A 12259-nucleotide genomic window follows, 5' to 3' on the forward strand; every position below is an offset into this window, starting at 1 on the left:
TGAAAAGCAGTGGTCTTGAAACTTCTGGGAGTGCTTTTCAAATGTAGCTTTTCATTTTGTTTAGGAAGTAATGCTGGATATAGATGACAAGTTTTTAGCTTTATTTGAAGGCATGGGGGGGGGAAATTCTGTTTGATGTAAAAAGAATTCAAACTGAGATTCTATTTGCATTAAGACATAATCCTTAGCACAAAAAAGAGTAATATCTATTTTAAAGCTAGGCCAAACCATCAACATTTTAACAGCTCAGGTGTCTGATATTTGAATCATGATGAGATTCAGCTGAGGACAGCTTGACTTTTATTTGAGTGGTTGCAACAAGTTACAGGCCTTAGCAAAGGTATGTGCACATTTTTCCGCTCTTTGGAAATAAGTTGCTTACCTCAGGAGAAAAGCAGCTTTGTCCTTTGATCTCGGTTTATCCGCTGAGAAGTAGAACTGTTCACCTGATTAAAACCAGCCTTCGTCGTGTTTGCTCTTTTAAAGCTTGTTAATGGATGGAATGACTGGACATCGCAGCTGCGGACTGGATATGCTTCCCATCTGCACCATGAGATAAGGCCAAGCTCAGGCACCTCGATGGGGATTTTGGAGGAGTTTACTCCTGTGTAGCTGTCAGGTTATCTGGGAACAGCCTAAGCTCTGCCATGGCCTTATTTTTCGGCATTTCCTAAGCGGAGTCCCGCAACTGCTACGCTCTTTACGAGGCTGGGTGCTTTGGCCGTTAGTGTACGGTGATGTCCAGTGGGGACCCAAAACCTGTGTGGTTCCTTCTCGCCTCTGTCGCGTTGGTCACTTTCGGAGACCAGTCCTGAAACTATGCTGAGCGTGTAAACAGTGGTCAGGTTCATGATGCCGTATATTAGCGTTGCTACTTTCTGAAGTGGAGGGTGGCTTTCTCCTGATATTTTTCTAGTTAGAGCATTGGCACAGTTACGTGTTCCCTTTTCTATGTGAAGGGATTTGACCTTTTTATTCCCCTCCCTGCCCCAGCTTGAGCCCTGAACTAGGAAGGGAAGGGTCACAGTTGGAGGATGTGATCCAAGATGCGTTTTCATTATGCACCAAGAATTTGGACAAAACGCTTACAGATGCGCTCTGTGTAGGAGAGCCTCTGCCAAAAGAATAACACCACGTTCCCTGGGGAATTGTCGATTCCTTCCTATGCGGTAGCCTAGCTCGAGTGGACAGAGAGGAAAGTGCTCCCAGCTCGGACTGTATCGCAGTGTAGGTGCTAGGATGCTCTTGAAAGAGAGAGAGGAGTTCTGTGCCTACAGTCTGTGTTGCTTAGGTCTTGTATCTGCTGGGATGTTGTATGTGAAAAAAGGTGGCCTGGCTCTTGCTGCCACCCCTTCCCACCCCTAGGCTTTACGGGGAGGGAGGAATTACTCTTTTACTTTTGGGGAGGGAGAGTGGAGGGACACAAGGAAAAGGCACGCATGCCTGTGGCATGAAGCGTGTTCTCAGCACGTTGCCTTCCTGCAGCCTGTGGTAGGGACCTGAACTGAAGACTGTGTCCGAAGTGACCACGCTTACAAGAGTAATGCTAGCCCGCTGCTTGGCACACGGCTTGCTTTGGATCCGGTTCTCATGCAATTGCATGGATTATTTGAGGTGCTGTACTGGGTCTCGGTGCTCTCTGTAGGATCACGGGCTTCCGACTCGGGGTTCCGGATAGCATTCTGTGGGCTGGAACTTCACTATTCCTTTTCAGCCAGCTGTAGCCTTTTGAGCCACTCTCCAAATACTGGAAATGGAGTTCAACAGTAGCTGAGATGTTTATAGCGTTGTTCTACAGTATCGTGGGTTTTTTTTTTTTTTCAAGTACTATGGTTTTGCTGGGTATTGTTTCATTATTTATTTGCCAACCTCACATTCCAAGGAACATCGTCATTAGATGCATTGGCGTTAAATACGGACAGTGTTCTGGTAGTGGGTGTGCCTTGGTGTTTGCCAAATGACAGAGCTTTTGAGGTGGTCATTATCTTCCTGGTCTGTAGGTTAGACCTGCATTTAAGATAATTCATTTGCGACGTAGGGCTGTAGTTTAGGACCATGGGAGGAATGAGCATGGTTCCAATGCGTCCCTCTCGGCACCTGCTAAAGTACAGGTACATGGCTGAAAAAGCTTTTGGTGGACAAGAAATGGCTTAGCTGAGCCCAAGATTATTTTTCCCAGTTCCTGTTTCTGTAGGTAGTAGTAAAGCATCGAGCAATGGAGAGGTAAATGTAGCTGCTGTATGTTTCTGTTGATAAATACTCCGTTTGATTGACGATATTTATTTCTTTTTGCAGGTCAAAGAATTTTTGAGCACGTTATAATCCGCTTTGAAGCACAGGCAGAGTCAAACTGTTCCAAACATCTGTGCGATCAAAGTCTGAAGTACAGCTTCTGCTTTTTTAGAAGGCCTCTGGAGGGGCAGGACTCAATCCTGTTGATTTAATTGTGAGGAACAAACAAACTTTGTGAATAGGAAATTATTAAATAAATCCGTAGGTCTGTTTAGTATTACAGTAACGCATGCAAATTCGGAAGATAGTAGGATTCTGGGAGTTCCCAAATATTGCGCCGATTTCTAGTCAAACCAGTAAGTTCTTCTGGAGTATCTTATTGTATTTTTTTAATTTATTTTGTGCCTGGTAGCTATTTAATGTTCAGGAAGGTAGTGGTTTTTTTAGAACTCTTGAACATTTTTTAGTGGAATTGATTTGTAATGGATGTCTCATTGTTCTGAGGAAGAAATAAGTCAAAACCATTTTTGCTGGTGAGGGAATTTTAATATAACCTGGAGTTTTATATCGTAAGGTGTAAAGAAATGCCGCCTGACAATTGTGATAGATGAAGTTCTTGGCAGAATACACTGAATTAAACCAAATCCAAAAGATGGCTGAAATTCTGTAGGTATCAAATTAGGTTTTGTATCTGTTTTGATTGTGTACTGCAAACTAGGATATAGGCTTTCTGGTCTCTAGCATGTTTGGGTTTGGTGATTTTTAAATTTTTTTTTTTTTTTTAACTCTTAACAGCCAAAACCAGGTCTATTTTATTGGTAAATCCTGTTTTCCTGTAGAGGAGTATGCTTGCTTGATGGTACCCTAAAAGGAAGAAGAAAATTTTGCAAACGGCCTCCGTCTGTAAATGACGTGTCTCTAACCATTTCCTTAATCACGTTTCGGATGTCAGAGGTGGCTTCCTGCTTTTGTTCCAGCTTCTCCATTTGTTCACTGGGCATTCTGGATGCTTGTATGAGATGCTACAATATTTGAAGTAGGCTGTCCTTTCTCATCTTGTAGTAGTAAGAAGGGCAGACCTTTGTGGAGTAGCTGCTGTTCTGGCGTATCTTGTTTTATTGACTGAGCCACTTTTGTTTCAGGTGCAAAAAACAGAAACGACACAGGGTACGCATCTCAAGTACTGTGTTTTATGAGCTGCTTTGTTCTGCTTTAAACATTTCTGAACGATTGCACAGCTGGCTTTTGAATGCAAAATTTTATTGTCAAGTGTTTTTATTGCCTACTGTGGTGCCTGTGTTACCTGCTAATTAGAGATGAAATTTCTTCCATTGTGGTTGGAATTGTGCTGGCGTTCTCTAACCGTTGACTGAAAAATAAAAGTGCTTGGAAAGACTTCTTCAGTGCTTGATAGCATTGGGTCCTTGGTCTCATAAAAGAAATGATGTCGGAGATTGCTGGTACGTGATACTAGTACAGCGGGTGAATTTAAGATTATGTATTCTCAGTGTATTTGTTGTGCAAGTTCTCTAAGATTTCTGCAACACAGCGACTGGCTTCAGCTTGTGTTCATGTATGGGAAATGATCTTATGGGATAGAGACCCGGGATTCCATAAAATGTATGGTATGTATAACTTGCCGATCAGTGGAAGTGTTCTGTGTAATGCTGACGTTACAGTGGAATGTAGCAACAGGATGGTGGGAAATCTTGTTTTGGACTTCAGGGTTGCCTAGTAAAAGGCAAAATTTTAAGATCTTTGCTCCAGAAATGAAGCAAGGTAGAACGGATGAAGAGTCATTTCAGATTTACTTGAAACATACAGTAGAAGCCTTTAAAACATTCTTGGCAACAGTCTGAACTGTAACAACTTATTTTGACTAACAGTGCAATTATTCCTACAGTTTCAGCTGTCAAAATTGTGGACTTAATTACAGGAATTGGAATGACAGTGCTCATCGCAAGGAGTAAACAAGGCTGAGTTCTAATAAAGACTTCTTTTTAAACCCGTCACAGAGCACACAGAAATTCTGTGGCAGGTTATCTGCATCCCGTTCCAGAAAGTTTTGCGAAACCTCTGCCAAGTTTGGGTTCGAAGGAGCAAAGTCGTGACCAATTATTAGAATGCTTTTAATTGCTGTGGAGAAAAAACAAGAATAAAACCAAACCGCACCCCCCACCCACCCCCAAGCTTCTCGGGGCTTGGAAACGATCTGGGCTGAAGTACGTGAAGCTGCAGTTATTTGTGCGGAGGAAAAGACGCGGCATAAACAGAAGCGGAGATGTCCTTAGGCTGTTCTGCCTGTCCGTCGGCTTAAACTTCGCAGCTCCATCAGTACCTCAGACGTTCACATTTGTCAGTATTCTTTTCTTTGCTTAAATCTATTCCCAGGCTACCACGAAAGAGGATTGTTGGGTTGGGTTTTGCCTATTGGAGAGATGGAAGGTTTCTGAGCTGATGCCTGCTCTTTGGCAATGATGTGTTTTCTGTCTTTGAGTGCTGTGTCCCTTTCTCTTCCCTTGGGTAAGGGTGGCTTTGGTGGAACTGGCTAGAAATGCTCGCTTGTTTTCATCGAGTGTCATCACCATCGGGGAACAAAATCAGTACGTGGGTTTTGTTAAGTTTTTTCCAGCTAGGACACAGATTCAGATATTGGTTGGTGATGGTTTAATTGTGCAAGTACACCTGTGAGCAGTGGACATGATATCGCCTCATTTCAGGTTCAGTCCTTGTTGTTACCTGTACAGTCGATTTTAAGTTCTCATAATGGAAATGCTTCTTAGAACAGCAACCAATTTTGAACGTAGGCCTTAATTTTCTATAATTCTGTACCACTTAGCTGTTTCTACTGTTTTCTGTTTATTTATGCAGACTTCACAATAATGGATTTGTATATAAAATGTGATTAGTATTGAGGCTTTTCTTTTTCCAGTAATTAAGGACTTCAGGAATCTATTTGTAAAATAAAATTGAGCCAGGAGAAATTCACCACAAACTGTTAAGCATAGACCAGGTGTGTAGTGATAATTAAGTTACATTTTGGGGGAAAAAAACAGCGTGCAATTGCCATTGCCAAGAGGTTTCAGCATAGCTAGGTGTGGGGACTCCGAGGCTGTTTTCCCAGCTCCTGTTTAGACTGTGTGACCGTGAGTAAAGCACTGTTTGCCTCGGTCTTTTCGACTTTAAAATACTGATACCTCCCTGCCTCTTCAGAAGGTTGGGAGGATTAGTTAGTTAATATTGATGTGCTGTTTTGTAGGTCTGAAGCGCTCTATTAAATAATAGAGAATGAAGGCAGCCCTAGCTCGCACTTTTTCAGGGGGATGTTTTGATGTCCTCGTGAAAGGGGTCCCTGGCCCAGATTCATGGCCAATATAAGTTATTTGTTTGTTTGAAAAGGTACTAAAAGCCATCAGTGCAACACCAGTTGTGTTGAAGTTGGCTCACTGACAAACGTGGCCACCGAAAACTCATAGAATTGCTTAGGTTGGAGAAGACCCTTAAGATCAAGTCCAACCATTACCTTCGCACTGCTGTTAACTCGCTCCTTGTGAGGAAGGGAGACTTATTACAAATTGGATCTTGAAATAAAAATTGATGGCAGACACAGCGCTGCAGTGCCTGTAGCTAGTGGTGACGGCGAAGCTCTGCGCAGAATCTGCCACACGAGGTCATGGTATCCTCGGCTTTCTCGCTGAGCTGGCGGCGAGAAGAGCATTAGCATTTTAACAGTGAATGGCTTTGGAAAAGGTAAAGAAGGAAGAGGTTGCCTCCTCGCTCTGCCAGAGCAAAAACATTAAACCGATTAATAAATACTCTACTGAATGAGAGACTTTTCATCTGGAGGGAGGGGAATAAAGCAATCCCCCACTGGATTAAGTGTAAGGCTAGAAAAGGCTGAGCCGGTGGGAGGGGTTTTGACATGAGAAGGGCTTCGTGCAGGCACCAGCTGTTTCTGTGCTGTGGGTGAATATTAGCACATGGATAACACTAATCCTGACGTGTCTGAGCGATAACAGTCTTCTAGCGCTGAGCTTTCGGGGCCGAATGCAGGCAGTGAGCAGTACTAACGCTGGCAGAAGAAAGCAATTAGGAATTCTCCCAACTGAAGTCACGCACGGTACTTTACGTGCCAAATGTCAGCCCAAGTTTGGTATGGCTCCTCTGAAAGTCCGATTGAAATCCAGTAGTGACAAGAAGTGCGGATTCCATAGTGGGACTAAGTGGTGATTTATTTTTGCCTGAGGTTGGTATTCAGCGTCGGTGTAAAATCAATATAACGTGCAGCGTCTGAAAGTCTAGGCTGTTGCGTGGAGGTGACTTGGTGTTGGCTTTAGGTCCAGGTTTCGATCCATAGTTATAAATAATACAACAGCAGCATATATAAGAATTTAATACATGATAAATTAGAATGCCGGTTGTTGCCCGTTTCTGCTGACTGCTCTTCCCAGTGGCTTAGGCGGGGTGTGTGTTCCATATGTGTGTCCCCAGAATGCCAAGGCGCTCCAGCTTGTGCTGGCTGTCCCTGCTGGCTAACAGTGCTGACGGACTTGGGAAAAGGTGCTTGGTTCCTGGGAGTTACTTAAAAGGTGTCGCCACTGCAGCTCATTCGGAGTACACCCCTGTGCTCTCTCCAGACCTTTCTGTCCTGCGTTTTGTGTTCCAATTTCCCTCTAAGTTGTGACTTGTCTTTTAATAACTACTAAAACCACGATCTTGTACAACTTGTAACAGACTTCTAGCCAAAATTTCACTAGTATGCGGCCTCCTTGAGGATGTGGCTTTTGCTTCTGTTCCAGTTTTGGTGTCTTAGGTTTTCTGGTCCTCTTTCCTAAGCAATTCTGCGTTAGCCTACCTGATTGCTGGGGCTCTTCCAAACTTCTGGCTTAATTCAGCACTGTCTATGTGTGCTTTCTCCCCCCCTTCCCCCCCCCCTAATTATGTTCAGATTTGCCTCTGCTAGTTCCTTAAAAAGGATAGCTATTGCTCAAAGTTTCTGCTGCACCTTTGGCTTGGCCCTTTCAGTGGGGCTAGCTCCTGGCCTTTACCCTGACCCTCAGCTGAGCGCCGTGCCCTCGGGTCACTGACTGTTTTGTTGCAGCAGACTGCAGGTCCGGATCGGCCGCCGGTGTCCTGTCCGTGCGGCGCCTCGGGAGGAGAAGACCCGCTGTCGCAGAAAGCGGGACTTGACTTCTTAGGTCTCCGTTTCGCTGCTCGTTTCATGAGGGTTCATTGCAATGGTCCAGCATAGTTGGGTAGGTGTTGCACGTGTGCTTGTCCTTGTCAACAGCTCCTTTGCCGTCTCTGCTGTATTGTTCAGGGGGTAGGCATCGTGTCAACTCTCCGAAAGCTTGTTTGAAGTGGGATTTCTGTTGCAGTGTACTCTGGCCGTGGTCTGACGAGAGCTTGTTAGGATGCCGTAGCTTTTATGGCCCGCTTGAACTGCAGTCCTTGCTGGGGCGTGTTTTAAATGTCAGCTTTCTGAGAGGTAGACTTGCTGTGTATTGTGGCAAAGGAACGTAGCTCCGTTTTTTGTGGAACAGAGCAGTTTAGTGTCTTGGAGAGTTAACTGGGATTCCGTGAGGCTCGGAGCCTTCCTTTTCTCCGCTTTCAGTGTGCCTTGTACTATTGTGTGTACACCTACAATTGGGTTTTTGTGGCTAATGAGTGCTCCTCTATCCCTACACATTCAGCTATGAAGTACATACTGATCTCACAGTTTCAGTTCTTACTTGCTGAGATTTACTCTCAGTCCCCTTTGAAAGTAATCACAGCTTATGCACAAGACTTGCCTTTTCCGCAGAGGACAGCGTGATGCTCGTGGTCTAGTGGGTGATAGTTCTGTTGCTTCTCGCTTCCCATCCTGTTCGGCGTTTTGGTATGGACAGGACTCATCTTTGGTGATGCTAAGATGCTGTGGCATGGTATGCTCTAGAAATGGGTTCCTAATGCTATCTGCCAAGCCTTAGGGCTCTGTCACACACCGGAACTTGTGTGATACAGCTAGAATCTTGATCACCTTTGTAGTTATTTAGCTCAGGTAAGTAACGGCTTTTCATGATACCTGCTAATGACTTAGAGTTAGCCTATGCATGCAGTGGGGCCGATAGAATTTGCCCATGCCAGAGATGAGTCAGTAACTCTGTCTGAAAACTTGCTTTTCTCCCAAGCTTGTTCACCCATGGTACACTCAAAGCGATAATGCATCTTAGCTTTATGTTTTATTGACGGGCTGCACTTGCCCGTTGCTCTCAGATGAGGACATCTCCAGCATCTGGTTGCACTTTTGGCTTTAAATACTGCTGTGAGCATTGCTTCTGGGATTCTGGCTGGAATCGTATTGGCACTAGGTCAGAAAGCATTGCTGCAAGTGGAGCAATTCTCTGTCTGCTTGCTGTGGAGCACAGACTGAAGGTCTCTGGATCTGTTGAAGCCCCCCTGCAGAACCCTCCTTTTAGTCTCTTTTTGTCTGGAATCTTCCTTGTCTCTGCATTTGTTGTGCTGTTTTTGAGGGGGTTTTGTATGCCTGTTCTGCTCTGCTTGTCTCTAGCCCCAGAATATAACCTGCTTCTCCTTCTTCTGCATCTGTCGCGCTGCTGCCCAAGGACCGAACCCTTTCCCTTTCATTTCCTTACAACAGCAGATACCCTGGATGGTGTGATACCTGCGCTGCTCTGTCCCTTGTTTTACCTCGGGAGCTCCTGCGGTCCGAGCCTGTATACGTAGGCTAAGCTACTGGCTGTTACCATACTGATCCTTGTCCTGGATAGCTGGAGTTGCTTTAAATCTTGGAAGACATTTCTATAGGGGATTAGATCCATCCTACAACACGTTCCTGCTGGCCAGAATAGTATGTGCACTGAATGACCTTCTCTTTCACTGGGAGGTACTTAAGGGCTTGAAATTAGATGCAAACACTAGAATTCTCAGCCTCTTAATGTAAGTACTGATTTCCACTTTGGCATCTTGATTTCAGGGTGTTGTGTTTTGGGGTTTTTTGTTTGTTGGGATGTTTTACTACAAGTCTTTATGGTCTCTCTTTAATGGATCACTGTGTTTATTGAACGAGGCAAGTAATTTGACTTTTTTCAAGCATTATTCCATGCAAAGTGTCTTTTTTTTTTCCCACCCCCCTTTTATTTGAGATAGAAGAAGGCTTTATTTCCTTGATTTTTATCTCTTGTGGCCAACTGTGTGTATGGATTTCTAGGCAAGAAAGCCTAGGAGGTAATGTTACTAGCATGGGTTTTCCCTAAGACCCTGCCTTTCTGCTGTGTTTCTCCAAGTCAGGTGTTGTGAATCCTGTAAACCTGATGAGCTGCCAGTGTACTTTGCATATCATACGCTGAATAACGTGTTGGGGCTCCGTATAAAATGCAGTCAGCTTCCCTTGTTCATCAGAAGACCTCAGCTGCAGCGTCGCTGCCTGGGCCTGTGCACACAAATGACAATGTTGGGCTTCAGATTCTGTCCATCTCCCTTGCAGGCTGCTTCACCACCACCACCAGTTTGGGAGCTGGTGTGACCCCCAGTGCAACTTTCCCCTTTGTTTTTCAGCGCTGCCTCTAACCTACGTTAGCAGTCGCAAGATGACAGAACTGGTTAAACAGGGGCTGTTAGGACTGTATATAGTTTGGATTTAGTGTTTTTCTTGGATTTGGATTTTTTTTTTTTAAGGGGATTGTGGGCTGTTTGTAAAATTAGCTTTAATCTGAAATAATAAGTGAAGTGTTAATATTTGAAAGTCCTTGGTTCTAGCTGGGACTGGTGCTGGTGGCATGTGGTCTTGGACAGGTTGCTTTTCTGAGCATGACTTATTGGTAGCACCTGGACTGCTGGTAGCAACGAGTGCCTTAAGAGTTCTCCTGGATTTTTAACCTTTTAACTGCTGTATGAGTGGTTAGGGAGGATGGCAAGAGCTAGGGGGAAGTTTTTAGTTGCTGTCTTTTAAAGAGAGGGGGTTGAGACAGATGATAGGGGAAAGAAATTTCATTATGAATCTGGACAAAATTAATGTGTAGCTGTACCTGAAACGAAAAGATGTAAACAAATAATGAATGAGCATACCTTTTTACATTAGTAATTTATAAGGCTAGCGGGAGCCAGCATGTGGTCTCTCTAAACGATGCTTGATGCTGCAAAAAGTAGACATCTGGGAAACATAAAAGGTGGAAATACTTGCACAGGAGTTGTTAAATCATACGGAAAAAGGGGATTGCACTTAAAAGTTCCACTAATATGATTTCTGCAAACTTTTGTCTGTGCCAGTGGAGACAGACTGCAAATTTAAGACCCCTGGAAGATGAGAAGCTGTAATCCCGGGTGAGATGGAGTTATTTGCAGGCTAGCTTTGAAGTAGGCTATTGCTAAATGGAATCCATTAAGGTCTCTGTAGCGTACAGAGTCCATCGAGAGCCTTTGGACGCGCCGTTTGGGGCTAGGGGGCTATGCTGTCAGCAGTAAAGCAAACGCCAATTCTCCTTCAGCGACAGCCTGTACGATCCGGGCGTCCCTTTCGCTGAACAGCAACATTTCATCGAGTTGCTCCTGCTTTGCACAAGTGACGAGAGAGGAGCATCGCATCCGCAGGATGGTGGGGTTCTTGTCCTTCAGTGGCCAAAATGAAGGTTCTCGGCTCTCCTGGGAGGCCCACGATGGCTGGCAGATTTGGAACTTGTGGACTAGCGGTTCTTAGCGCTGGCTTAGACCACTTCTACAGGTGTGGTATGCTTTTATGGAACGCATGTAAGCTTTGTGAGAGAAGGCTTGCATTCTCTGTGACCTTGTGCAAATCCTTTGGCCCCTGGCTTCAGGAGTCCACAGCCTACAGCTTGGAGTCAGTGTTGTAGACAATTACAACGAGTTTGGCATTTTCTGGGGGAGGAGCTAGTTGTGTCAAGAGTGATGGAATTAGTAGATAGTTTGACTGTGCGTGTAGAAAGTTGTATGACCCTTAAACCAGAAATGGGGACAGTAAATACTTTAGGAATGTCTTTATGTAATGCCCCGAAGGGGTTCTAAGGAACGGTGAAAGGGTGCAGTCTGAGTAAGCCAGGTGTAGCACCTACACGCTACCTATCTAGATGACCAGTGAAACGTGCAGGATGTTAGTTAGGAGATGTTTTATATATTTTTCAAGGGAGCATGACAATTTATTACAGTAACAATACTGAGCTCGAAAAATGGTTTTGAAACCTACGTCAAGTTTTTTTTAAAACCTAAATTAAGGAGTTAGTAAGACTGCCATCTGCTAATGTGACAGTGATGAACAGAAGCAGTATCGCCCCCCTTCTTAGAGAGGAGTAAGTTGAGACAGAGCATGGAGGGGCTTATCCATTTCCTGCGTGACCTTGGACATCAGAGGCGGGACGAAATCTGGTCTGGACTCGAACTATTGCTTTGGACTATGCTGCGTTCCTTATCGAAACGACGGCGCGAGGGGTGGGAATGGGCACTGACCTGAATGAAGCAGAACACGTCACGTAACACGCTGAATGAGTCGAGCAGAGACTAGACCAAGGAGGTTTATAGATGTTAGAAGGAAATCGATTGATGGAATTTTACTTCCAGGTTTGGAAGGACAACGCCGAAAGGTCTGTTCAGCGGTGAGGTTTGTTGTTGTTGCTGAAGAGGAGGAGGGTAAAAATTGACTTAATTTTCTGTAGGTAACAACTGTTCAAGTAAGTGGAGGGTGCTACTTAAAGACATGCTTGAAGAGCTCTAACAATATATCAAGCTTACATCCCGTACCTGATAGAAGGAATCGGGGACAGAGTGCAGTTTAAGGTAATCCCGATGCTGCTCCAGCTGGAATGATCTCTGCTGCTAACCGCTGTTACCTTGAGCAATCGCCCAAGCCTCAGCATTCAGAGAACGGGTGGGCGCCGAGTTCCTGCCTCTCCAGTGACCCAGCAAAAGCTGTGCGCTGGCTCCTGCGTGCTAGGCAATTGAGGAGCAACAACGGGGGAGAGAGAATTCAAGGGGAGCGTAAGTCCCTTGAGGAATTTTAGTATCCTTGCGCTTCTCT

The 12259-nt window shown here is 44.7% G+C and overlaps 1 protein-coding gene across 1 annotated transcript in view; it reads left to right on the plus strand.

The window, feature by feature from the left end:
* DCK (deoxycytidine kinase) overlaps positions 1-3595 on the plus strand; it is a 10167-nt gene extending 6572 nt beyond the window's left edge. The window contains exon 6 of the mRNA XM_035893106.1: positions 2296-3595. Coding sequence (XP_035748999.1) covers positions 2296-2322 — 27 coding nt within the window. The 3' untranslated portion in view covers positions 2323-3595. The remainder of the gene's footprint in view (positions 1-2295) is intronic.
* The last annotated feature ends 8664 nt before the right edge of the window (positions 3596-12259 follow it).

This window comes from Egretta garzetta, unplaced genomic scaffold (genome assembly GCF_000687185.1).
Source record: "Egretta garzetta isolate BGI_Z169 unplaced genomic scaffold, ASM68718v1 scaffold224, whole genome shotgun sequence".
Classification (NCBI taxonomy): Eukaryota; Metazoa; Chordata; class Aves; order Pelecaniformes; family Ardeidae; genus Egretta; species Egretta garzetta.